Raw genomic sequence first — 24,331 nt, 5'->3', positions numbered from 1 at the left:
ACTCTATGGTCAGCTGCCGCACGGCCCTCCTGCTGTTGTGTTTTTTGATCGGGCTTCTGGCTTCTGAGACTCAATTCCCTTGTCCCTGTTAATGTTGTTAAGGTGAAGTCTGACGTAAATTGCCTCTTTTACCCTGCGTGTGTAGAAATGGGCATCACGATCAATTAACTTTAGTCTTTACAGAGCAGGTGTGTTCGGTTTTAAGGTTGTGCTCTGAAACGGCAAAGGTCAGCGTCTTAGGGAGTAGGATATCCCTGTCGTGTTCCTTGATTCTCTCCTGCATAGGTCTACCTGTTTGGCCGTTGTAAACCTTTGCGCACTCACAGGGAATCCTGTAGAATACGCCATCCTGTTTAGCAGCGTCGACGTTATCCTTCGGGCGTACTAGGTGTTATCGTAGCTGGCTTGGAAACAGTTGTTGTTAAAAGAGGCGAATTTGTTCAGAGAGGCCTTTGACGTAGGGCAGGTCTGCGGTGGATCTGAACTCGGTGGGGGGTTCAGTAATGGCGGTTTGTGTCGTGGTTTTTGTTACTCTGCATGGAAGAGGAAGAAAAACCATCAGTAACAAGAACAGATGACAGATGTTTCTTCTCGTTGGAGATGGAGGATTTTGTTTCGCACGCTTGTAAAGGCGCATGTAAAGACACTTGGCAATACCGTACGCTTTATTGATTGCGCCAAACTCTCCTTACTTGTAGTAGGTAACACCGAACTACATCTACGACACCCACCACAGTAGTCTTCTCTTACTACACCTATTGCACGAAACTACACGAAACTACATCAACCTGCACGTATTACACCAAACTTCACAAAACTTCACCTACTACCCTAAACTAAATCTACTACACCGAAGTCCACCAAACAATATCTACTACACCAGACTACATCTACTACACTAAACTACATCTACTACACCAAACTACACGCACTACACCAAACTAAACCTTCTACACATACTACACCAAACCACTTACAACAACTAATACCCAACTACACCTACTAAATCAAACTGCATGCTCTACACCAAACTACTTTATAAAATAATTCAAATAGTACGCGCGCTCTGATTGGCCATAAAACCATTTTACACGAGCGTATATAAACACGGTTTTCGTTCCTCTTTCATTAGTTATTTTATAAAAGAAATGTAAAATGGTTTCCGTGTTTACATAGCCTGATGTAAACACTTGGTACAACCTCCCGCGTGTTTACATCAGGCTATGTAAACAAGGAAACCATTTTACATTTCTTCAACAAAGTACACCTACAATACCAAACTAATCCTACAACACAAAACTGCACCTACCTAACCTGCTACACCTAACTTCCTCTAGTACTACAAATTACTCCTACCACACCTACTACACGAATCTCTCGATTCTATTAAGGAATAAGTGTTAATTTTTTTTAAGATGGTGTGGAACCCTGTTCTATATTCGTGACGGAAATCATGAATGTATTACCGAAAATTGGAAATAGGAATAATAGTCTTTTTCAACGATAAATATTTAACCGATTTATAGGCTCATCTCAAAAAGAACACCTCAGATCTCTCAAGGAATTTTATCCTAAATCCTCTTAGCGAGGCAAAACACCGATAGTCGTGAAAAAGATTTTTATAAGCAAAGGTTGAAGATACTACGCACTGTTGTTGAATGTACCTTTAACCAGCGAAACCTGAAATAGACCAAACAGTAAAATTGTCCATCACAACAACAACAAAACAAAAAATATTTCAGTGTTTAAGGCTCCAGGTTTTTTTGGTTTGATTTGCTAGTAACCTGTATTGGTTAGGGTTGATTCGAGTGAAGGGTAAAATTGTCCGAAATTAATACTGACAAGTTTATCCTTATTTATGTAAATCAACCCTCAGACCCATTTACCTGAGCGTAAATGGGTCTGAGAAAACGTTTGAAATTCTTTGAAATCCACTTTTGCGAATGCAAAATAATTGCGTGGTGGCAAATACAAGCTTTCGATTTTCGTGGAATTTAAGTTCCTCGTTTCTTCTTGTTGGACCACAGTGCATGTCGCGGGGTCGGTGGCAAGTAGCCATCTTATTTTCCAACTATTCTCGCAGAGACAAATACTTATTTTCTAGTCTATGAATTCTCGCAAGGAAACGCTCGAACGAAGAGAAGTCTAATTTTACGTTAGCCATTACGCGCAATAACCGCTGATTCATGGCACACAACTCACTCTCAAGCACCTCAGGCACCTCGTTCTCAAGTACCTCAAGCAAGACGCGTAGCTGTTTTTGGGTGAAGATGTCGTTATACTTTTGCCAATTTCGCCTGCCCACTATTTGCTTGCCTCAACTGATCGGCAGCTTGCCATACGCTGTATAAGAAAAAGTCCCTGTTATTGGCAGCAACTTGATTTTACTCTACGTTCCGAGGCTCCCTGTTTTTAAAGTTTCTTAAGACGATTGTTATTTGCCATAAGTTTTGATTGGAGAAGGAGGATCTCACGTAATGGATAGTTATCGGTGTGACAAACAAACAAGAGACACATTGATAAGTTCGATCGAAAATATCTTTTATTAAGTGCAATTGAACATCTGAAAAGAAGAAAAAACTTTCTATAAGTTACCACAACCTAAAGCTACGGTTAGCTTTCAATAATCAATGCAGTTTTTGTTACGAACATTATGATTATTTCATTCGTATTTCACTCATTCATCAGTCGTCGCTCGTTCAATTTTGAAATCACGCTTGTGATTTCACAACAAACTGCACTCAGTCAGTTGATTTTCATTAAAATTTTCTTTGCCAGTGAAATAGGAAACTTATAGAGAACGATGTGGAAAATATACAAACTGACTCAGTTAGGGTGTGAGAGGTGAAACACTTGAGCTACTCATTGGAAAACAGGTCAGTTTATGTACGATATAAGACTATTTTTGCTTCCATACAGAACCAGTGAAGATGCATTTGTTTCAATAAAATTGCTTTTCACTTACATTGATAAGTTCACATCTTTTTTGACATAGGTTTGAAAAACCCCCAAACTCAGTGATAATTAATTTGAAAGAGCGTCATCCTAGAACATGATAAAAAGACAAATTCGAAAAACGTATTGATTTAATAACGAGATAAACAAATGAGTTATTGGATGGGTTGATGAACTTTGAGTGTGTGAAATAACTCAAAAGCAAATATTCCAACCACAGCTCGAACGTTGTAGTTCTTTGTGAACTTTGGTACGCATGTTGTATGGTATTTCTGTAGAACGTGGCGTATGTTTGTTTCGGTTCGTTTGTATTTGTTGCATATTGTCTTATGGTGAATAGTAGACTTGTCATTGTTAGTTTTTATGTTTTTAGGTGTTCGTCGGTGGGCAGAGCGTGTAAGCCAGGGAAAAGAGTAGGTGGCCACTTTCGCAACCGAACAATACAATACTTATCTAGAGCTTTGCTCTAGACACATTTTTTGGAACTGGCGATCGCGACTTTAAATTGGCAATAGCCACTTTAAACTGGATATTTACCACTTCTACTTCAAAGTGGTGATCGGCAGTTCAAAGTTGCACAAGGTTTGTTTCCAATGAAACTTGCCCTACTTTCTCAACCAATCAAATTAAATACTTAAAGTTATTGCATGTGACTTGATCATCGTTGTTTTTCCGCGCTTCTGACCCGTAAAATTTATCACTTTACTTTTGGTTCTCATTTGTTTTCGTTTGATATTTTCATTGGTGCTTATTACCTTATCAATTTTTCTTTTGAAGCTTTGTCGAAAAGTTTTTTTTGTAACACTTGTGGCGTCAAGTTGAGTCAAGTTGAGCAGAGAAACAATTATTAAGGCTAATTATCGTTTCCAAAGAGGTAAAAAAAAGGGGCCCGGCTTTGAATATATTTTTGTTTTATCTTTTAATAAGATAATTTTACACTTACCGCAATGATGATATTTGCATCGTCTGACAGTAAAGATGAAAATCCAGAGATGTAGTTAATCTACAAAGAAGTACAGAAGATGCAATTTTCAGGAAGCACTGTCTGCCATGAAACCCTTACAGTCAAATGGACTGACTTTGGATCTATTGACACTTATATCAGCATACCTCATTCTCTGCTGTCGTATTTACCACGGATGGACCACATGCAATTGCGAGAGGTTCTGAAGACTGAAGACAGCTGAAGAACGGATGGTATTGGAAATTGTCAACGCCAAGCCTCACATCCGGGCATTTTTGGAGAAGCTGCTTATACAGAAATAAAAGATTTATTTCGTTAAAATTGAAATACCTGACTGAAAAATTGAAGTGCACTATTTCCTCTACAGTGTTTGCCAAAAATATTAATTTAGAAATACTTTAAAAAGAGTTGTTTAAACTTGTTGTGCAAATTACATTGGGTCCTTCTAGTTCATCGCAAAAGTTTATGATCCGCAAACCTCAATGATCTAATTTTTTATTTTGAATTCAATTAATTTTGGTTCGTTCATAACCTTAATTTTAAATTTTGTTGAGTACACACCTCAGGGTGTCAGTTACAGCTTGAAAAATTTGAAAATATTGATCTGTAAATTTCCTGTAGTTCCTCTTAAGCCGGAATCTTGGAGATTTTTGTGTCAAATTTACCGAAGCAATTCTATGATTCTTCGCGCCACGTGTGCATGTTAAATGCCAATGTTTTTAATCAAACTTAATTTTGCAGTGGAGCAGAAGGAGATCAATTGTCAGAGGTTATGTGTGATAGTTTTGAGAAAATCGGTATCATTTAAAACAAAAGAGGACATCCTCTCTTGTCTCAGAAGAAAGTTATTTACTTCAATCGCATAACTTTGGATTTCGTTGGCTGACCTTGAAAAGGCAATCTCTGGTCTCTCTCCCAAGCCAATTGGGGATATCAGGCGTTGCGTATACGATGTTTTCGAAAAGTTGTCTCTTGTCTTTACCATAAAATGGTAGCTGATAAGCAGAAAAATGAAAATATTTAATTTATCACTCAACGTCTTTCTAAACTATTGAAATGGGCTGAAAATTTATATCAGAGTGGAAGTTTAATTGTCTTCCAAATCTCTCGGTGGTAAAATATTTCCAAACTCTTTGATTGTCCCTTTGATGGAATCTGTTCTGTGACCTTTAGGATATCTGAAGACTGAAACAGATCCCCTTTTCGGGTGGAGTCTCCCCTTACCATGTTTGCCATAGGCGGGTGTCCTATTCCCACGGGACGAAAGGTAATGGGAATTAATGATTACTTCATTGTCAAAAGTTTGATTCATAAGCATTTGTGTCCTTCCGAAGGGCGAGTTATTGTGTACAAATGTAAACATATTTGCAATGTGTGAGTTGTTGCAATATTATTTGTACAAACCTTGCCGGTCAGCATCAGGAATAAAGTCACGCCAAAGGACCACCAGTCCACAGAGTAAGTATAAGACTCTCCCATGATCATCTGTAACAGATTAAGTGGAGTTTATTGGCATTGCAAAAAGTGTATTAACAAATTCAACTGCGTGAGCTTGGTTGAAACATCAGTGTATTAACAAGGGCGCGGTCAGGATCGTGTAGTAGGGGGGTCCTTCTACTTTATTTGTTGTCCGAAGCTGAGGGCGGAGAGGCATAAAAAATGTTTTTTATCGTAATTTTTCAGATTCTCGTGACAAGCAGAGAGGTTACCCACCCCTTTATTGTCGAGAAAATTGTTGGGTCTCGTTTGACAATGCCTTGATTTAAGATTGACCATAGCGGAAGATTATAGGAATACATTTTACCCTCAGAGAAGGAGGAGAAGAAAGAAGAACTTTCTTAAAAACCCATAGAGAAGATAAATAATTAGTGAGAAAAAAACAGTAGCGATTTGAACAAAGACTTTTCAGGGTAATCTGCTACAAGCCTTATACCTCAGGCGCCATATATGGATAAGTTCCACATACTCCAGTGACTGCAAAGACGACAAATTCGCTCAGACCGAAGTCTGACAGCTTCAGGTGGCCATTTGAGGTTACCAGAATATTTTCCGGTTTTAGATCTCTGATGAAATAAGTTGGCAAAAACTTCTTTCACTCATTTTTAGTGTACATTACTTTACATCAGGGCAAACCAGATTTGCATCAATTTTTCTGTTACAATGGAAAATCTTCTACCCGTTCTTTCTCGATTCCAATCCCATACCGCTCATGTCAATTGTGGCTCCTCGATTTCAAAAAACAAGTTTTTTTTCTTTTTCTCGACCGCTAGTGGTGCATTATGTTTCAGCCAATTTGCATCAAGAAAGCTGGTTAGACAGGGAAGGTAAGTTAGTCGACATTGGAATTAAGCCGGAATGAACGAGAAAATTTTTTTGTATCCTTGTAGCAATCGGAAAGAAATGGGTGCATACTGGCTGCGTTAATTTTTCAAACATTCTCTTTATCATTCCCATAATCCCTCTAGTTCCTGTTATTCTTGTCGTCAGTGTTATTGTTATCGTTGTTGTTGTCATTTTCTCTGTCGTTACTGTTATGGTTATCAATATCGTCTGTGTTGTTTTATAAAGGGTTCCAAGACACCGGGGAAAAAACAAATCTTTCTTCAGAATGAAACATTCCAGAGTACGTTATGCCACAAACATACCTGTGGATGACGTTTTTCGAATTCAAATATTTCAATCCCAGGCCGATATCGACGGCGTAAAACCTGAAATACCAGACGTTGTCGTATGAATACTTTTAATTGACTTTCTAAGTTGTAACCTGGGTCTTAGTCAGAAGAAAATAAGCAACTGCAGGTCTGCAAACTTAAAACTGAATGCGTTGACAGCGGCATAGAAAAAGCCTACATGTTGGTAAAGATTTAATGAGCATGAGTGACGATTACGATAACAATTTTAAACACTTCCGGGATGCTCAGCTGTTTTCCTTCACAAGGCGTTGAAACTTCTTTTCATTTAAATCGTACCTGGCGCGTTCCTCACTCAGTTTTCCTCCCTGGGCTCGCAGAACTCCAGCAAAGTCCCCACCGGGCAAATACTCAAGCGCTAAGGCTGTTTTTGTGAGCTGAAACAAAAACATTCTGTTTAGTTTATTGACATCAGCATCACGGCTGTGTTGATTAATGCTTTGTTTCTTTTTTCAACAAACTGGCGTTAATTATTTAATGAATCGTTCATTAAAATTCATTTAATCCCTCCCTAAGGCTTTCTGACTCTTCCTCATTGGAATTTCATTGACAATCAAATTCCTCAAGCTCCTCCCTTATGCTCTGTTAACGACGACTAATCCCTCCTCCCTTCCCCCTTAAAATCAAGTAGACCGCCCCCCAAAATCCTTTTGACCCCAAGATTGGCTCGTAAACAATAACTAACTATTCGTTAATAAAAAAAACTGACTGAGATAGTGGCAGGCTCAACTTGCGTTCAGTTTAAAACAATGAATTCCTTAGCACGCTTATTGTTGCCTCCTGAAGGCATGATCACTCCACTGCTACGATGTGCAAAGTTCCATGGTCACGCCAGTAAAAGATTCCTAAATATGGACGTGTTTTATCTGCTTCTGTAGCCAACCTTTCTGTATGTATTCAAAAGCCGTTTCTTAGGTACATACTTTGATGGTAAACGCCCGGCATAACTGGGTAACCCTGGAACTCCCGGCCAAGTGGAGGAGGATGAATGTTTCTTTCGACACCATCGATTTGTTTGCTTCATTCTCCTTAAAAGTTTTTACTGCGTAATATCCATGGGTTTTTCGGCAATAAAATTGCGCTACCTGAAGTAGGAATAGAATAGCCAAGCATTAAAGAATCTGCTTAACAGTACTTTGAGCAATTTGTAGTGACATTAATTGACGCAACCTTTAGTTTTGGTTTTCCCCAGTCTTCTAAACGCCGAACGACTCCGCATTGCAGCAGCCCTCTTTCCTCAAGAAATTAATATGAATTGAAGATAAACTGAACCATGGACCAAATTTGAAAATAATCAATCCTTGAGACTAAACAAGTCATAACTATCTCTAATTTAAGTCTCTAATTTTCCTAAATCCCCTGATGGGTGGGCAACCACGAAACAGGCCTGTAAGGATGAGCTTTTAGTTTATTTGTCGTCTTCCTCCCATAATAGATAGATATATATATATATATATATATATATATATATAGATAGATATATATTATATATGTATATGTATATATATAGAGGAAGTCTGCAAGTCGATTTTCGCGTGGAACAGTGCTCAATACGTTGAAGCAGAGCAGAATAAATATTATGAGAGGGAAAAAGGGACGCAACTACATTTCCCGACAAGCCTGTTTCGTGAATCGCTTTCACGAAACAGGCTTGTCGGGAAAGGCTTGTCGGGAAATCTTTTTCCCTCTCATAATATTTATGTATGTATATATATATATGTACATATATATATATATATATATATATACATATATATATATATACATATATATATATATATATATTTATTATATACTCAACAAAATATCGCGTTTCTGATTGGTCAATGATGAATGCATAAATAGGTTATAGAGTGCAATAGAGGTTATAGAGTGCAATACGGAGAAGTTGCCATGGAAACACTGATGGAGTAATTTTGTCGAGAATATAATAAATAAAAAATCGTATGAACCTGCTCGTGCATTTCGTGATTTATGGTCACTCGTGATGTTTTGAAAGTTCTCAAATTGCACTCGCCTACGGCTCGTGCAATTTTGAGAACTTTCAAAACATCACTCGTGCCCATAAATCACGAAATGCACTCGCGTTCATACGATTTCCTATACATATATATATATATTTATATTTATATTATTTATATAACAGAATCTCCTACCTCGCCAAAGCCTCCTTCCCCAAGTTTCTTAACTTCAATTAGGTCCTGGAAATCAACGTTGTCCAAATCTTCCACTCTTCGCATTTTGGTAGGATAATCGGATATCTCCTGACTTTTTCTTTTTCTACGGATCTTTGCACAGAGCAAAATGGAAAAAATTAATTGATTTCATTGGTGCATTGCAAGGAATGGTGATACCAGTGGCTTAAGTTTTGCATGGGAACGCTCCGCATTCATGGCTAAACCCTTAGCCTTTAATACGGATAAATTTATCAAATGTTACAGAAACACAGCCAATCAGATGGCTAGAAAGGTGCTTAATTATTTTATATAGTCTGAGAAAATGAGACAAAAATAAAGAGTACACGGAAGTGTCCGCGTCAGCTGGCAATGCCAACTTCAAATCTCGTTAGATTATATCACACGTGAGCCGCACGTGATTACGAAATAATAAATTAAGGGGGGAGGAGAAGATTGAAGTTTGAAATATTGAATTTAAAACTAATTGAAGCATTGTATAATATAGTCACTTGCTTTGCATAAGCATTAGTATGAAAGTTGTCTGAATTACTATATTCTGAGTACACTCAGACGAGTTATTCAATTAATGTGAAAAGTTTATTTAGGATGAGTCAGCCAGTCTTGTAGTATAAGCATCCTAAAATTGTCTTAACATTTGTACACTGAAAACCAAGGGTTCTACAAAAAGAACCTGTGCCACGCCAGATACGACAAACAGCAGCACAATACCCCGAGGAAAGGGTAAACTAACCTGGTTACGCTGCTAATCAGAAAGAAAAGTTAATGAATGTCGTAATAGTTTAAAGGGCTTTGAAAAAGAAAAGCATATTAATACAAAAGGAAAAAAAAAAGAAAGTGATCAAACATAATACTGACCGACCAACAATGACTTCATTTTCCCATGAAACGCTTAAATAATCCGAAACTTCCATGATGCCACGCGAACCTCTTCAACGTGCCATTAGAATATTAATTTCTGATGGCACGTTCCCATGTCACTCAAACGTCATAAATTACATTTTTTCACGCTTTTCATTTATAAGTAATCAAATGATTGCTTGTTCAATTTGGAATAAACGAGCATTCGTTATTTTTCCAAAGACAAAAAATTCACCCCCCTTGCGGTCAATTTTTTTTGGTCTTTGGGATGTTTAAAAATGCAGAAGTTGAACACGGACTACGATGAAATAAGTAAAATTTAGATCACTAAGGCTAAAAATTATTACCCTTCGTCTAGTTCTGTACTCTCTCCAAGCTTTCGGTATTAGTTTGGTTGCTTTGAGCTGTCAGGAGAAAAGAAGTAATTATATACTGATAAAGTTTAATTGTGTAGATAAACCAGTATGATCTCAATACTGTATTGTTTTTTTCACGTTTGTTATTTATTAGTAACAAAATTAATCATTTTTTTCTTCTTCAATCTGGAATAAATAAGCACTCGTAATTTTTTTCAACACAAAAGATTCACTCCCTTTACGGTCAATATTTTTTGGTTTTTGGGATGTTTAGAAATGTAGAAGTTGAAAACGGACTACAGATTAAATAAGTAAACTTTAGATCACTGAGGCTAAAAATTATTACCCTTCGTCTAGTTTGGTAGTCTCTCCAAGCTTGCTGTATTAATTTGGTTGCTTTGATCTGTTAGGAGAAAAGCAGTACTTATATAGTGATGAAGTTTAATTGTGTAGATAATCCAGGATGATCTCAATTCACGTTTGTCATTTTTTAGTAATAAAATCATTTGTTTTTTTTCTTGTCCAATCTGGAATAAATAAGCACTAGTAATTTTTTCAAAGACAAAAAATTATCTCCCCTTACAGTCAATTTTTTGTGTCTTTGTGATTAAAAATGTAGAAGTTGAACACGGACTACAGATAAAATATGAAAAATACAGAATACTATGGCTAAAAATTATTACCCTCCTCGTTCTTCGATGCTTTCTCCAAGCTTTCTGAATTAATTTGACGGCCTCAATCTGTCAGGAGAAAAGCATTATTTGTATACTGATAAGTAGTTAGATACTGATGATAATTGTGAATCCATTTCCCTGATAATGCCATGGAGTCCAAAGGGAACAAATAATGTCTTTTAGAAAGAATCTCATCTTGTTGGATCGGATTACAGCTAAAATCGCCGAGAAAGTCTTAAAAATAATGAAACTTTCAGTTAAGATTTAAAAGACGTGACGCCTTTTAAATCTTAACGGCACATTTATTCTGCAAAGTAAACAACAATTTTGATAATGTCAGCATAAAATATCAGCGTCTTAAAGTCGTCACGCCATGTTGAACTACATAATAGAGGTCTACTTTCTACGAAAAGCCTCTTCTGCAGTCATCCGCCTACAACGGTCACCTCCGTACACAGGCTGCCTTCCTAGAAATGACCACCTCCTCAGAAGGGCCACCTCTCTACACAGGACACCTACCCATGAACCGCCTCTTTCTTACAACAGCCACCCCCTCACAATGACACAGCAACTAAAGCGCGTCCCAACTGCAACGAGACTCATCTTTCGTCAAGGGCCAATTTAGGAAAATATGTGTTGCTGAGAACCCTGTCAGCTTTATATCACTAAAGAGTGGGTGAAATTTTTGCTATACCTAATTAAGGGACGCTATGAAAAAGGATTTAACTTCTGTTCCTTGCTGGTTCAGTCACGGTTAAGATGTTTTTCACAAGCATCACTGTTTGTTTGTTTGTTAGTTTGTTTTGTTTTGTTTTGTTTTTTCTAATCTATTTATTTTCATTGTAATTGTAATGAGATGATGTCACCATAAGCACGTTTGAAGAGTTGTAAAGTTGAAGCCCAGTGTACATGGAGTGAAATATCTCACTCTCGACTTGGATTTCCTTTAAAAAAGCGAATTTATTGTAAACCACATGAAAGAAAATTTTTGATGTTAACTTTTGGAACCCCCTTCCCTTTTTATTTAAAAATAATCCCACCATTTTATATAACTGAAATCACTCCATAAAATTAAATGATTGAATTTACCATGTATAACTGTGATCATGCTGTTATTACTATATCAAATTACCTGAAATTCAAGTCTTTTTAGTCGACGCCAAGCCCGTTGAATTATGGACGCACATTCATTCTGCAAAGAGAACAAACATTATGATATCAACAGTTAATATGAGCATCTACAATATCCATGACTATCGCATCAAATTTCCAGTTTCATCGTCTTAAGACTTCATATTCTGTTTATGTAGATATCAAAGGTCTATTTTTTTCTGTAGAACCGCTGCGGCCAACGTTTTGAAAATGGTCTTCTCCTTATAACGGGAACTTTCTCAACAACGATTAACTTTTAACAAACGCCATATTCCAACAATACCCTCGTCTCAAGAGCAACATCCACCTCACAACGCCCACCCCCTTATGACGGCAACCTTTTCACAACGTTTCGGTAACTTGAGTGCGTCCAGACATCTGATTCAAAAACCCGACTGACGGGGGGTGTAACAAGATGTGTCTACAAAAAATTCTCTCCCCTTACAGTTAATATTTTTGGTCTATGTGGAGGATTAAAAATGTAGAAGTTGAACACGGACTACAGATAAAATATGAAAAATACAGAATATTATGGCTAAAAATTATTACCCTCCTCGTTCTTCGATGCTTTCTCCAAGCTCTCTGAATTAATTTGACAGCCTTGTTCTGTCAGGAGAAAAGCAGTAATTATATACTGATAAATTTTAAGTGTGTAGATAAACCAGTATGATCTCAATACTGTATTGTTTTTTTCACGTTTGTTATTTATTAGTAACAAAATCAATCATTTTTTTCTTCTTCAATCTGGAATAAATAAGCACTCGTAATTTTTTTAAAGACAAAAGATTCACTCCCTTTACGGTCAATATTTTTTGGTTTTTGGGATGTTTAAAAATGTAGAAGTTGAAAACGGACTACAGATTAAATAAGTAAACTTTAGATCACTGAGGCTAAAAATTATTACCCTTCGTCTAGTTTGGTAGTCTCTCCAAGCTTGCTGTATTAATTTGGTTGCTTTGATCTGTTAGGAGAAAAGCAGTACTTATATAGTGATGAAGTTTAATTGTGTAGATAATCCAGGATGATCTCAATTCACGTTTGTCATTTTTTAGTAATAAAATCATTTATTTTTTCCTGTCCAATCTGGAATAAATAAGCACTAGTAATTTTTTCAAAGACAAAAAATTTCTCTCCCCTTACAGTCAATTTTTTTGGTCTTTGTCATTAAGAATGTAGAAGTTGAACACGGACTACAGATAAAATATGAAAAATACAGAATACTATGGCTAAAAATTATTACCCTCCTCGTTCTTCGATGCTTTCTCCAAGCTTTCTGAATTAATTTGACGGCCTCGATCTGTCAGGAGAAAAGCATTAATTATATACTGATAAGTAATTATATACTGATGATAATTGTGAATCCATTCAATTCAATTCAATTCAATTCAATTTTATTTGTTAGCAATACAATATTATCACAGTCCTAGGTGACCCGCAATTAGCAAGCTATTCTAGGCGGGCCACCCTTCTAAAACAAGTGCTGTCTCTGCTAAGGATCACATACCGATACAATTAAACAAAGATAATCATTAATAAAAATACAATTGTTAAATAAAATAAAATAAAATTAAGTCCGTTGAATAATTAAATAATCAATTGCAAAGTTATCAAGATATATAATACAATTGAAACAAGACTTAAACGAAGAGTTACTTTATCAAGAGATATTTACAAATTTCTGAGCAGCGTATATCAACATTCATCTCCTCATTTTCCAAAAGTTTTAACAGGCGATTTTTAAGTTCACGCTTAAACGGGGTTCTGTTTTTAATACGAAGTTCTTTTGGGATGCTATTCCACAATCTTACACCTATTCTAGCAAAAGAAAATAAAAGTTGGTTAGTTCTAGACGCTTTAACGTACAGATTAGCCGTTGCTGAGAATCTTGTGAAATGGTGATGAACCTGCTCGGAGTGGATAAAGAGCATAGAAATATTAGACGGGGCACGGTGATTATCAATGTCATGCATCAAAGAGGAAACCAAATGAGAATAGAGCATAGTTATTGGTAAGATTCTGGAGTTAACAAATAGCGGGGCACTATGAGATTTGCTATCCGCAAAATACATTAGTCGTAGAGCACGTTTTTGTAAAATGAGAACCTTATTTAAATGAGTGTTAGCAGCTTGTCCCCAGGCAATAAGACCATAAGAGATATAGGGTTCAATTAAGGAGCGGTAGATGTTAAGAAGTGTGGCAAATGGGACAAGATGTCTTAACCTGGCAATTATACCAATTCCTTTACTAACTTTAGATGAGATATAATCAATATGATACTTCCAAGAGAGGTTATTATCTATCAGAATTCCTAGATATTTCACAAAAGTTTTTTGTTCTAGAGATACACTTTTTTTAAGATCGTTATTATAAATTTTCAAGTGAACTATGTAGTCCAATTTGCGTTGGTAAGGATGGAAAATAACAAAGTTAGATTTACTAGTGTTAAGAGAAAGTTTGTTTGCGTCCAACCAGTCACCCACTTTTGCGAGTTCATCATTAACAACTTTTTCAAGATCCTTAAGATCTTTGTTTGAATAAAGCAAGTTAGTATCGTCAGCAAATAGGTAAAACTCAAAAATCTGGGAGCAACGGTAAATGTCGTTAACATAAATCAAAAAGAGAAGGGGGCCAAGTACAGACCCTTGAGGGACACCACAAACTATCTCTTCTATATTCGACACGGTTGAACCAATTTGAGTCGACTGGTTCCTGTTCAACAAGTACGAAGAGAACCAGTTATTAATTATTCCTCTGACTCCATAATGATATAATTTGTGCAGTAAGATTGAGTGATCCACCGTATCAAAAGCCTTTTTTAGGTCAATAAAAATACCACAAGAGAATAACTTTGCATCAATATTAGTTTGAATTTTGCTTAAGATATCTAAAATTGCATGTTGGGTTGAACACTTGTCTCTAAATCCATATTGAGAAGTAAAAAAGATACCGTTTTTTTCGCAATGTGATTTAAGACGTTTAGCCATCAATTTCTCAAATAATCGATTGAAGACAGAAAGGAGGGAAATTGGGCGGTAATTACATGGATCAGTTTCGTCTCCCGATTTGTAGATAGGAATTACTTTGGCATGCTTCAAAAGATGGGGATAAATACCCGTTGAGATAGACTTATTCATCATGGCAGCTAAGAGTGGAGAAAGGATATGGCGCCCAGATTTTAGAAGATGAACCGGGCAAGAATATAGGCCATATACTTTATTACTGGGTATAGCCAAGATTTCCAAGTCCACCTCGGATGGAACGACGGGATCAAAAAAGAAAGACTTAAAGTGATTAGTGCCGACAAGGTAGTCCTGGAAATTTATCCATTTCGCTGATAAGGCCATAGAGTCGAAAGGAAACAAATAGTGCCTTTTAGAAAGAATCTCATCTTGTTGGATCAGACTACAACTAAAATCGCCGAGAAAGTTTTAAAAATAATGAAACTTGCAGTTAAGATTTAAAAGACGTGACGCCTTTTGAATCTTAACGGCACATTTATTCTGCCGAGTAAACAACAATTTTGATAATGTCAGCATAAAATATCAGCGTCTTAAAGTCGTCACGCCATGTTGAATTACATAATAGAGCTCTACTTTCTACGAAAAGCCTCTTCTGCAGTCATCCGTTTACAACGGTCACCTCCGTACACCGGCTACCTTCCTAGAAATGACCACCTCCTCAGAAGGGCCATCTCTCTACACAGGACACCTTCCCATGAACCGCCTCTTTCTTACAACAGCCACCCCCTCACAATGACAGCAACTAAAGCGCGTCCCAACTGCAACGAGACTCTTCTTTCCTCAAGGCCCGATTTAGAAAAATATTTGTTGCTGAGAACCCTGTCAGCTTTATATCACTAAAGAGTGGATGAAATGTTTACAATACCTAATTAAGGGACGCTATGAAAAATGATTTAACCTCTGTACCTTGCTGGTTCAGTCTCGGTTAGGATGTTTTCCACAAGCATCACTGTTTCTTTGTTTGTTAGTTTGTTTTGTTTTGTTTTGTTTTTTCTAATCTATTTATTTTCATTGTGTTTGTAATAAGATGTCACCATAAGCACGTTTGAAGAGTTGGAAAGTTGAAGCTTAGTGTACATGGAGTGAAATATCTCACTCTCGATTTGGATTTCCTTTAAAAAAGCGAATTCACTGTAAACTACTTGAAAGAAAATTTTTGATGTTAACTTTTGGTCCCCCCTTCCCTTTTTATTTTAAAATAACCCCGCCATTTTTTCAAATGAAATCGCTCCATAAAATTAAATGATTGAATTTAACCATGTATAGCTGTGATCATACTGTCATTACTACATCAAATTACCTGAAGTTCAAGTCTTTTTAATTTTAGTCGACGCCAAGCCCGTTGAATTATGGACGCGCATTCATTCTGCAAAGAGGACAAATATTATGATATCCATAGTTAAATTGAGCATCTAAAATATCCGTGATTATTGCCTAAAATTCCCAGTTTCATCATCTTAAAACTTCATATTCTGTTTATGTAGATATCAAAGGTCTATTTTTTCCTGTGGAACCGCTGCGGCCAACGTTTTCTCCTTATAACGGGAACTTTCTCAACAACGATTAACTTTTAACAAACGCCACATTCTAACAATGCCCTCGTGTCAAGAACAACAACCACCTCACAACGCCCACCTCCTTATGACGGCAACCTTTTCACGACGTTTCGGTAACTTGAGTGCGTCTAAACAGCCGATTCAAAAACCCGACTGATGGGGGGTGTAACAAGATGTGTTTTCAAAGGCAAAAAATTCTCTCCCCTTGCAGTCAATTTTCTTGGTCTATGTGGAGGATTAAAAATGTAGAAGTTGAACACGGACTACAGATAAAATATGAAAAATATAGAAAACTATGGCTAAAAATTATTACCCTCCTCGTTCTTCGATGCTTTCTCCAAGCTCTCTGTATCAATTTGACAGCCTTGTTCTGTCAGGAGAAAAGCAGTAATTATACACTGATAAGTAATTATATGCTGATGATAATTGTGAATCCATTTCCCTGATAAGGCCATGGAGTCGAACGGGAACAAATAATGCCTTTTAGAAAGAATCTCATCTTGTTGGATCAGACTACAACTAAAATCGCCGAGAAAGTTAAATGATAAAACTTGCCATCTAACACTGTACCAACCGCTATTATTATCTCCTAGTACCTTGAGTTTGAGCTCTTCTCATTTTAATCTTTTCAATTTATGGCGGCAAATTTGCAGTATAAATGTATATTCAATGAAGATGAAAAAGACGTGACGCCTTTTGAATCTTAACGGCACATTTATTCTGCAAAGTAAACAAAAAGTTTGACTGTGATCATACTGTTATTACTATAACAAACTACCTGAAATTCAAGTCTTCTTAACTTTAGTCGACGCCAAGCCCGTTGAATTATGGACGCGCATTCATTCTGCAAAGAGAACAAACATTATGATATCAACAGTTAATATGAGCAACTAAAATATCCATGATCATCGCATAAACTTCCAGTGTCATCATCTTAAAAACTTCATATTTCTGTTGATGTAGATATCAAAGGTCTGTTTTTTTCTATGGAACCGCTGCGGCCAACGTTTTGAAAATGGTCTTCTCCCCACAAGGGGAACTTCCTCAACAACAATTAACTTTTAACAAACGCCACATTCTAACAATGCCCTCGTCTCAAGAGCAACATCCACCTCACAACGCCCACCTCCTTATGACGGCAACCTTTTCACAACGTTTCGGCAACTTGAGTGCGTCCAAACAGCCGATTCAAAAACCCGACTGACGGGGGGTGTAACAAGATGTGTTTACAAAAAATTCTCTCCCCTTATAGTTAATATTTTTGGTCTATGTGGAGGATTAAAAATGTAGAAGTTGAACACGGACTACAGATAAAGGATGAGAAATACATGTTATGGCTAAAAATTATTACCCTCCTCGTTCTTCGATGCTTTCTCCAAGCTCTCTGTATTAATTTGACGGTCTCAATCTGTCAGGAGGAAAACAGTAATTATAAACCGATAAGTAATTTTATACTGATGATAATTGTGAATCCATTTCCCTGATAAGGCCATGGAGTCGAAAGGGAACAAATAATGCCTTTTAGAAAGAATCTCATCTTGTTGGATCGGATTGCAACTAAAATCGCCGAGAAAGTAAAATAATGAAACTTGCAGTTAAGATTTAATAGACGTGACGCCTTTTGAATCTAAACGGCACATTTATTCTGCAAAGTAAACAACAATTTTCATAATGTCAGTATAGAATATCAGCATCTTAAAGTCGTCACGCCATGTTGGAGTACATAATAGAGGTCTACTTTTTACCAAAAGTCTCTTCTGCAGTCATCCGCCTACAACGGTCACCTCAGTACACTGGCTGCCTTCCTAGAGATGACCACCTCCTCAGAAGGGCCACTTCTCTACACAGAACACCTTCCCATGAACCGCCTATTTCTTACAACAGCCACCCCCTCACAATGACACAGCAACTAAAGCGTGTCCCAACTGCAACGACACTCTTCTTTTGTCAAGGCCCAATTTAGAAAAATATTTTTAACTGGGAACCTTGTCGGCTTTATATCACTAAAGAGTGGATGAAATGTCTACAATACTTAATTAAGGGAGGCTATGAAATATGATTTAACTTCTGTACCTTGCTGGTTTAGTCTCGATTACGATGTTTTTCACAAGCAGCACTGTTTGTTTGTTTGTTTGTTCGTTTTGTTTAGTTTTTTCTAATCTATTTATTTTCATTGTGATTGTGATGAGATGTCACCATAAGCACGTTTGAAGAGTTGTAAAGTTGAAGCCCAGTGTACATGGAGTGAAATATCCCACTCTCGATTTGGATTTCCTTTAAAAAAGCGAATTCATTGTAAACTACTTGAAAGAAAATTTTTGATGTTAACTTTTGGAACCCCCCTGCCTTTTTATTTTAAAATAATCCCACCATTTTATACAACTGAAATCGCTCCATAAAATTAAATGATTGAATTTACCATGTATAACTGCGATTATACTGTTATTACTATATCAAATTACCTGAAATTCAAGTCTTTTTAACTTTAGTCGACGCCAAGCCCGTTGAATTATGAACGCGCATTTATTCTGCAAAGAGAACAAACATTATGATATCAACAGTTAATATAAGCAACTAAAATATTAATGATCATCGCATAAACTTCCAGTGTCATCATCTTAAAAACTTCATATTCTGTTCATGTTGATATCAAAGGTCTATTTTTTTCTGTGGAACCGCTGCGCCCAACGTTTTGAAAATGGTCTTCCCCTTACAACGGGAACTTTCTCAACATTGATTAACTTTCAACAAACGCCACATGCCAACAATGCCCTCGTCTCAAGAACAACAACCACCTCACAACACCCACCTCCTTATGACGGCAACCTTTTCACAACGTTTCGGTAACTTGAGTGCGTCCAAACAGCCGATTCAAAAACCCGACTGACAGGGGGCAACAAGATGTGTTTTCAAAGACAAAAAAATTCTCTCCCCTTACAGTCAATTTTTTTGGTCTATGTGGAGGATTAAAAATGTAGAAGTTGAACACGGACTACAGATAAAATATGAAAAATACAGAATATTATGGCTAAAAATTATTACCCTCCTCGTTCTTCGATGCTTTCTCCAAGCTCTCTGTATTAATTTGACAGCCTTGTTCTGTCAGGAGAAAAGCAGTAATTACAAACTGTTAAGTAGTTATATACTGATGATAATTGTGAATCCATTTCCCTGATAAGGCCATGGAGTCGAAAGGGAACAAATAATGCTTTTTAGAAAGAATCTCATCTTGTTGGAGCAGACTACGACTAAAATCGCCGAGAAAGTTTTAATAGTGAAACTTGCATTTAAGATTCATAAGACGTGACGCCTTTTGAATCTTAACGGCACATTTATTCTGCAAAGTAAACAACAATTTTGATAATGTCAGCATAGAATATCAGCATCTTAAAGTCGTCATGCCATGTTGAATTACATAATAGAGGTCTACTGTCTACGAAAAGTCTCTTCTGCAGTCATCCACCTACAACGGTCACCTCCGTACACCGGCTGCCTTCCTAGAAATGACCACCTTCTCAAAGGTTCCCCTCTGTACACAGGACACCTTCCCATGAACTGCCTCTTTTTTACAACAGCCACCCCCTCACAATGACATATTGCTGGTTCAGGCTCGGTTAGGATGTTTTTCACAAGCATCACGTTTGTTTGTTTGTTTGTTTTGTTTTGTTTTTTCTAATCTATTTGTTTTCATTGTGATTGTAATAAGATGTCACCATAAGCACCTTTGAAGAGTTGGAAAGTTGAAGCCCAGTGTACATGGAGTGAAATATTCCACTCTCGATTTGGATTTCCTTTAAGGCGAACTCATTGTAAACATCTTGAAATAAATGTTTTAATGCTAACCTTTGGAACCCCCTTCCCGTTTTATTTTAAAATAATCCCATCATTTTATACAACTAAAATCGCTCCATAAAACAAAATGATTTAATTTACCATGTATAACAGTTATTATACTGTCATTACTATATCAAATTACCTGAAATTCAAGTCTTTTTGATATTAGTCGACGCCAAGCCCGTTGAATTATGAAGGCGCATTCATTCTGCAAAGAGGACAAACATTTTGATACTAATAGTTAATATCAGCATCCAAAATATCCCTGATCATCGCATAAACTTCCAGTTTCATCATCTTAAAAACTTCATATTCTGTTGATGTTGATATCAACGGTCAATTTTTTTCTGTGGAACTGCTGCGGCCAACGTTTTGAAAACGGTCTTCTCCCTACAACGGGAACTTTCTCAACAACGATTAACTTTTATCAAACGCCACATTCCAACAATGTCTTTCTCTTAAGAGTAACATCCACCTCCCAACGCCCACCTCCTTATGACGGCAACCTTTTCACAACGTTTTGGTAACTTGAGTGCGTCTAAACAGCCGATTCAAAAACCCGACTGAAGGAGGGTGTAACAAGATGTGTGACAACTCGAGCAAATAGACAGTCCCTGACAGCTTTATTTCACTTCAAGAAATTAAATTGAGTAATCTGAAGCAATTAATCAATATGTTACGCTGCTTGCTCAGTTTAGTTTAAAAGTTTTCTGTGAATATAAATTTTTGTTTTGCATGCTGCAATGCTGTAATGGAATTTCAAAAATGGAAAATATTCTCCAATAGCCCCTCAAAGAAAAGACAGAGACGGAAAATCACTCCCCCCTAATGGCTACCTTTATACCAATCCGCTACTTTCCGCTTTCTACAAAGTAAAATTTAGAAAGTTACAAGTAAACTACATCTTAATTTCCTCAAGGAAGATATTCCATTTAAAAATGTTTAAAGCATATGACACTAGTTGACAAGTTAGCAGCTTTTAAAAACACTGCTGCGCCGTTTCGGTAGGTGAGTGAAACAAAGGTTTTATTATTCAAAATTTTTTCATTTGTGGTATTTTGGACAAAGATTGATTAGATTTTCAAAGAGTCTGAAATATTAGAGCTGCAAAGTCAACCATATAGGCTTCGAACCCGTTGAATTAACGTTGCAGCTCTAATTTGTCAGGAGAGAAACGGAATCATGTACTTGTTATTTATTACGTGTTTTACTTTCAGAAATGTTCTCTCCTTTTTATAATGGGCGTTGTTGAAACCTTGACAACTGAAAAAAAAGTAAACTAAAACTTGCTTCGATTTTTTTTTTTCCCATCATGGTGTGATTCTTATCTTCTCTTGACTATTTTCATAGTTTATTTTCTTCTTTGAAAAATACAATTAAAGGAAATCTTTTTGCATTAGTACCTCTGAAATTGAATATGACCCAAATAAATAGTTCTGATGAAACTTTTAAATTTTGTTTTGTTGGGGTTTGGAGTTTTCGATAATTATGCCGGGCCCGCTCTACGCAGTTTAGTTGTTAGCATGTAATCCTTCCTCATCATCAGCTTTAAAAAAAAAAAAAAAATAATAATAATAATAATAATAATAATAATAAGCAATCTGCTACGTTGACACGGCATTACAGAGAAATCAGAATACCTGTCTTTTCTGTTCTCCATCTTTCTTGCGGGCTTCCTCTTCAAAACTGAGAAAAGGAAATGTTAGCGTCACAATGACGACTACCATTAATACTTGGTCGCAACACAAGTTTTGCAAAAATAAAGCCTTGTTCTTTCCATTTATTTAGTGCATTAAGATGTTAAATACCTTGAGCCTGCCTCAAACACATATTTTAAACTTAAAATCTTGAATGTTCACATTAATGTCGGGTAGCTAGTGAAGCAATTTAATAGTTTGATAAATCAAGCCGCACAATCGGTTTGTAAAAGTTTTCCGTTGTTTATTTACAAACTTAAAACTTTTATCGAAATTGAACTTAATGATTAAAGACCTACCTTTCTTTGCATTCAGTTTCTGACCTCTGCCAAAAATAGTCCCTGAAACATGCAAATGTAAAAAAACTTATCCAAGACGTTACAAAAACCATTTTGGCCTTTGTAATGTTTTCCCCGAGTCTGTTTTATGATCAGAGTGCGTCATAATAGCAGCTTTTTCTTTTAAGCGCGCGCTAGAAACAGAAATTCATGAAGAATTACATTTAAAGTAATATTAACGCGAGAACCTCCCTGATTAAATGTGTGTCTACTGACTTATAACCACGGAATATTCCGGTGAACTCCTAGAAATACAAAAACTAGTTTTGAGTGGAATTTTTGATCAAATATTCTCAACAGTTACCTCTTTCCCGATCACGATATTCATCGATTACAAAATTCTATGCCTTCTTTTTGTGAAATTCCGGCTTTTGGTACAATTTTGTTGATAGGGCATTGGAAATACAAAGAATATTCTCGGTTTCAACGGCATTTAATTGTTTTATGGGTTCATCTCAAAAAGAAGATTTGTGATCCCTCAAAACATTTGATTTTAACTCCTGTTCTGCGAAGACGCCAATGGCCGTGAAGAAACCGTTTCATCATAATTTTTTTTTGAGATACAAAGCACTGTAGTTGGGAAATGTACCTAAACGACCCTTAACTAGCGAAACCTGAAGGGGACCAAACTATGAAGCTCCCTGCCCTCCCATCACAACAACAATACAAAAAAGTCCCAGAGTCTTTCAGTGTTTCGGGCCACATAATTTTTCGCTTTGACTTGTCAGGAAACGCAATTCGAGTAAAGAGAGTTAACTTGTATGAAAGTTTCCACGACAAAGGTTACGCGCGGTCGGAAAAAGAGCTTCGAAAGTCTTTGAGATGAATAATCACGAGTACGAGATTAACGCTTTATGGTATTATTTAGTGTAAGGAAGTGAAATGCTGGCTGTCTATCTTCTGTTTTACTCTGTTCTCACCCAACCATATGCAAAATACTCCACTAACAGGCTATTAATAAGAATTGCATAATTCAACAGTTTCAAAGTTGCACTCGTGTCTGAGGTGTATCCAGTGCAATGAGGTCTGTGAGGCGTTGCTTGCTTTAAAGTGGTCATACAGAGATTTTAATGCATATTAGACTTTAACTGTAACCAAATAAAGGGGAAAGTAGGAAAAAAAGAGGAAGGAGGGAAAAGGGTCGGTTAGGAAGCCGGGAGAAGGAGAAAAAGCCTCGACCTCCTATTACATAGGATTTGGCCCACATTGTACACAAGCAACATCAAGGCACCTCAATTGAATTTTCTTTACACCAAAACAGATGAGACGGTTTTATGCTTTCTATTCTTCCCACTTCTGACCTGTCTCCCTCTCTCACTTCCGCCTTAGCTGATGGAAAGAAGACAGACCCTGAGACCCAAAGTTGGAAAGACTGTATTTATCGAAAACTGGCCAAGCCAGCAGTTCTCTATTATTTTATTCCACGCAATGAATGGAAATAAGAATCAGAAACCACTCTGGTTTAAATGGTCGAGCTAACGCGCTTGCCCCGACACCCGTCATATGCTAGCCAGTCTCTTCAGGGTATTTTTACCTGATCTTCAAAGCATGAGACCATGACAATGAACTCTCTCTAACTTTCACTGTTGATTACTTTCATCGCCATTCTGCAAGGGCTGATCACTACTTTTTGCTTTGGTACTGTGGCTGCAAGAAAAGCGTCCTCGGCCGCTTTTGGCTTCTACTCTTGCGAAGCCATTCTTGGACAACAGTTCTCACATCATCATGGAACATTTCGACCGCAAAGTAGGGTTTGCGTCTACGGTATCGTTTTCCTGCTCGTCTATGGGCGGAGTAGGAGTCCTGGGTTTTCTTCCTGTTGAATTTCTTCTGTGAATCTTCTTTCGTACCGGTTAACTCACTTTACGATTTGTATCTTCCCTCGGGATTTATGTCACACGTTCCGCCGAAAGTTCGCATACCGGGCCTAATCCGTCCGGTCTTAATCCTTTCCCGGTACTTATGACGTATCCTTGCTCAGTGCCGCAGGGACCAGGAGAATTGATAACGGTCAGACTACGCGTTTCATCAAAAGGATG

The 24,331-nt window shown here is 36.9% G+C and overlaps 2 protein-coding genes and 1 long non-coding RNA gene across 3 annotated transcripts; all 3 read right to left on the bottom strand.

Annotated features, from left to right (window-relative positions):
- Nucleotides 1-3,024: 3,024 nt before the first annotated feature.
- LOC136282651 (protein kinase C delta type-like) lies at nt 3,025-7,621 on the bottom strand. Its single transcript, XM_066170328.1, has 9 exons — nt 7,533-7,621; nt 6,889-6,986; nt 6,565-6,627; nt 5,853-5,982; nt 5,324-5,404; nt 4,807-4,914; nt 4,066-4,203; nt 3,899-3,958; nt 3,025-3,045 (listed from the first exon to the last, which is right to left on the bottom strand). The coding sequence occupies exons 1-9, from the start codon at nt 7,614-7,616 to the stop codon at nt 3,025-3,027; spliced, it is 783 nt and encodes a 260-aa protein (XP_066026425.1). The 5' UTR covers nt 7,617-7,621.
- A 1,161-nt stretch (nt 7,622-8,782) lies between these two features.
- LOC136282119 (uncharacterized) lies at nt 8,783-10,425 on the bottom strand. Its single transcript, XR_010718104.1, has 3 exons — nt 10,368-10,425; nt 10,013-10,069; nt 8,783-8,897 (listed from the first exon to the last, which is right to left on the bottom strand). It is a non-coding gene; the product is annotated as an uncharacterized lncRNA (long non-coding RNA).
- Nucleotides 10,426-11,522: 1,097 nt separating this feature from the next.
- On the bottom strand, nt 11,523-21,984 carry LOC131785147 (abnormal spindle-like microcephaly-associated protein homolog). Its single transcript, XM_066170327.1, has 9 exons — nt 21,898-21,984; nt 21,102-21,122; nt 20,400-20,465; nt 18,886-18,951; nt 17,202-17,267; nt 16,737-16,793; nt 16,168-16,233; nt 11,828-11,887; nt 11,523-11,639 (listed from the first exon to the last, which is right to left on the bottom strand). The coding sequence occupies exons 1-9, from the start codon at nt 21,982-21,984 to the stop codon at nt 11,523-11,525; spliced, it is 606 nt and encodes a 201-aa protein (XP_066026424.1).
- Between the last annotated feature and the right edge of the window lie 2,347 nt (nt 21,985-24,331).

Source organism: Pocillopora verrucosa, chromosome 7 (genome assembly GCF_036669915.1).
Source record: "Pocillopora verrucosa isolate sample1 chromosome 7, ASM3666991v2, whole genome shotgun sequence".
NCBI lineage: Eukaryota > Metazoa > Cnidaria > Anthozoa > Scleractinia > Pocilloporidae > Pocillopora > Pocillopora verrucosa.
This window is presented reverse-complemented; position numbering and strand designations above follow the sequence as displayed.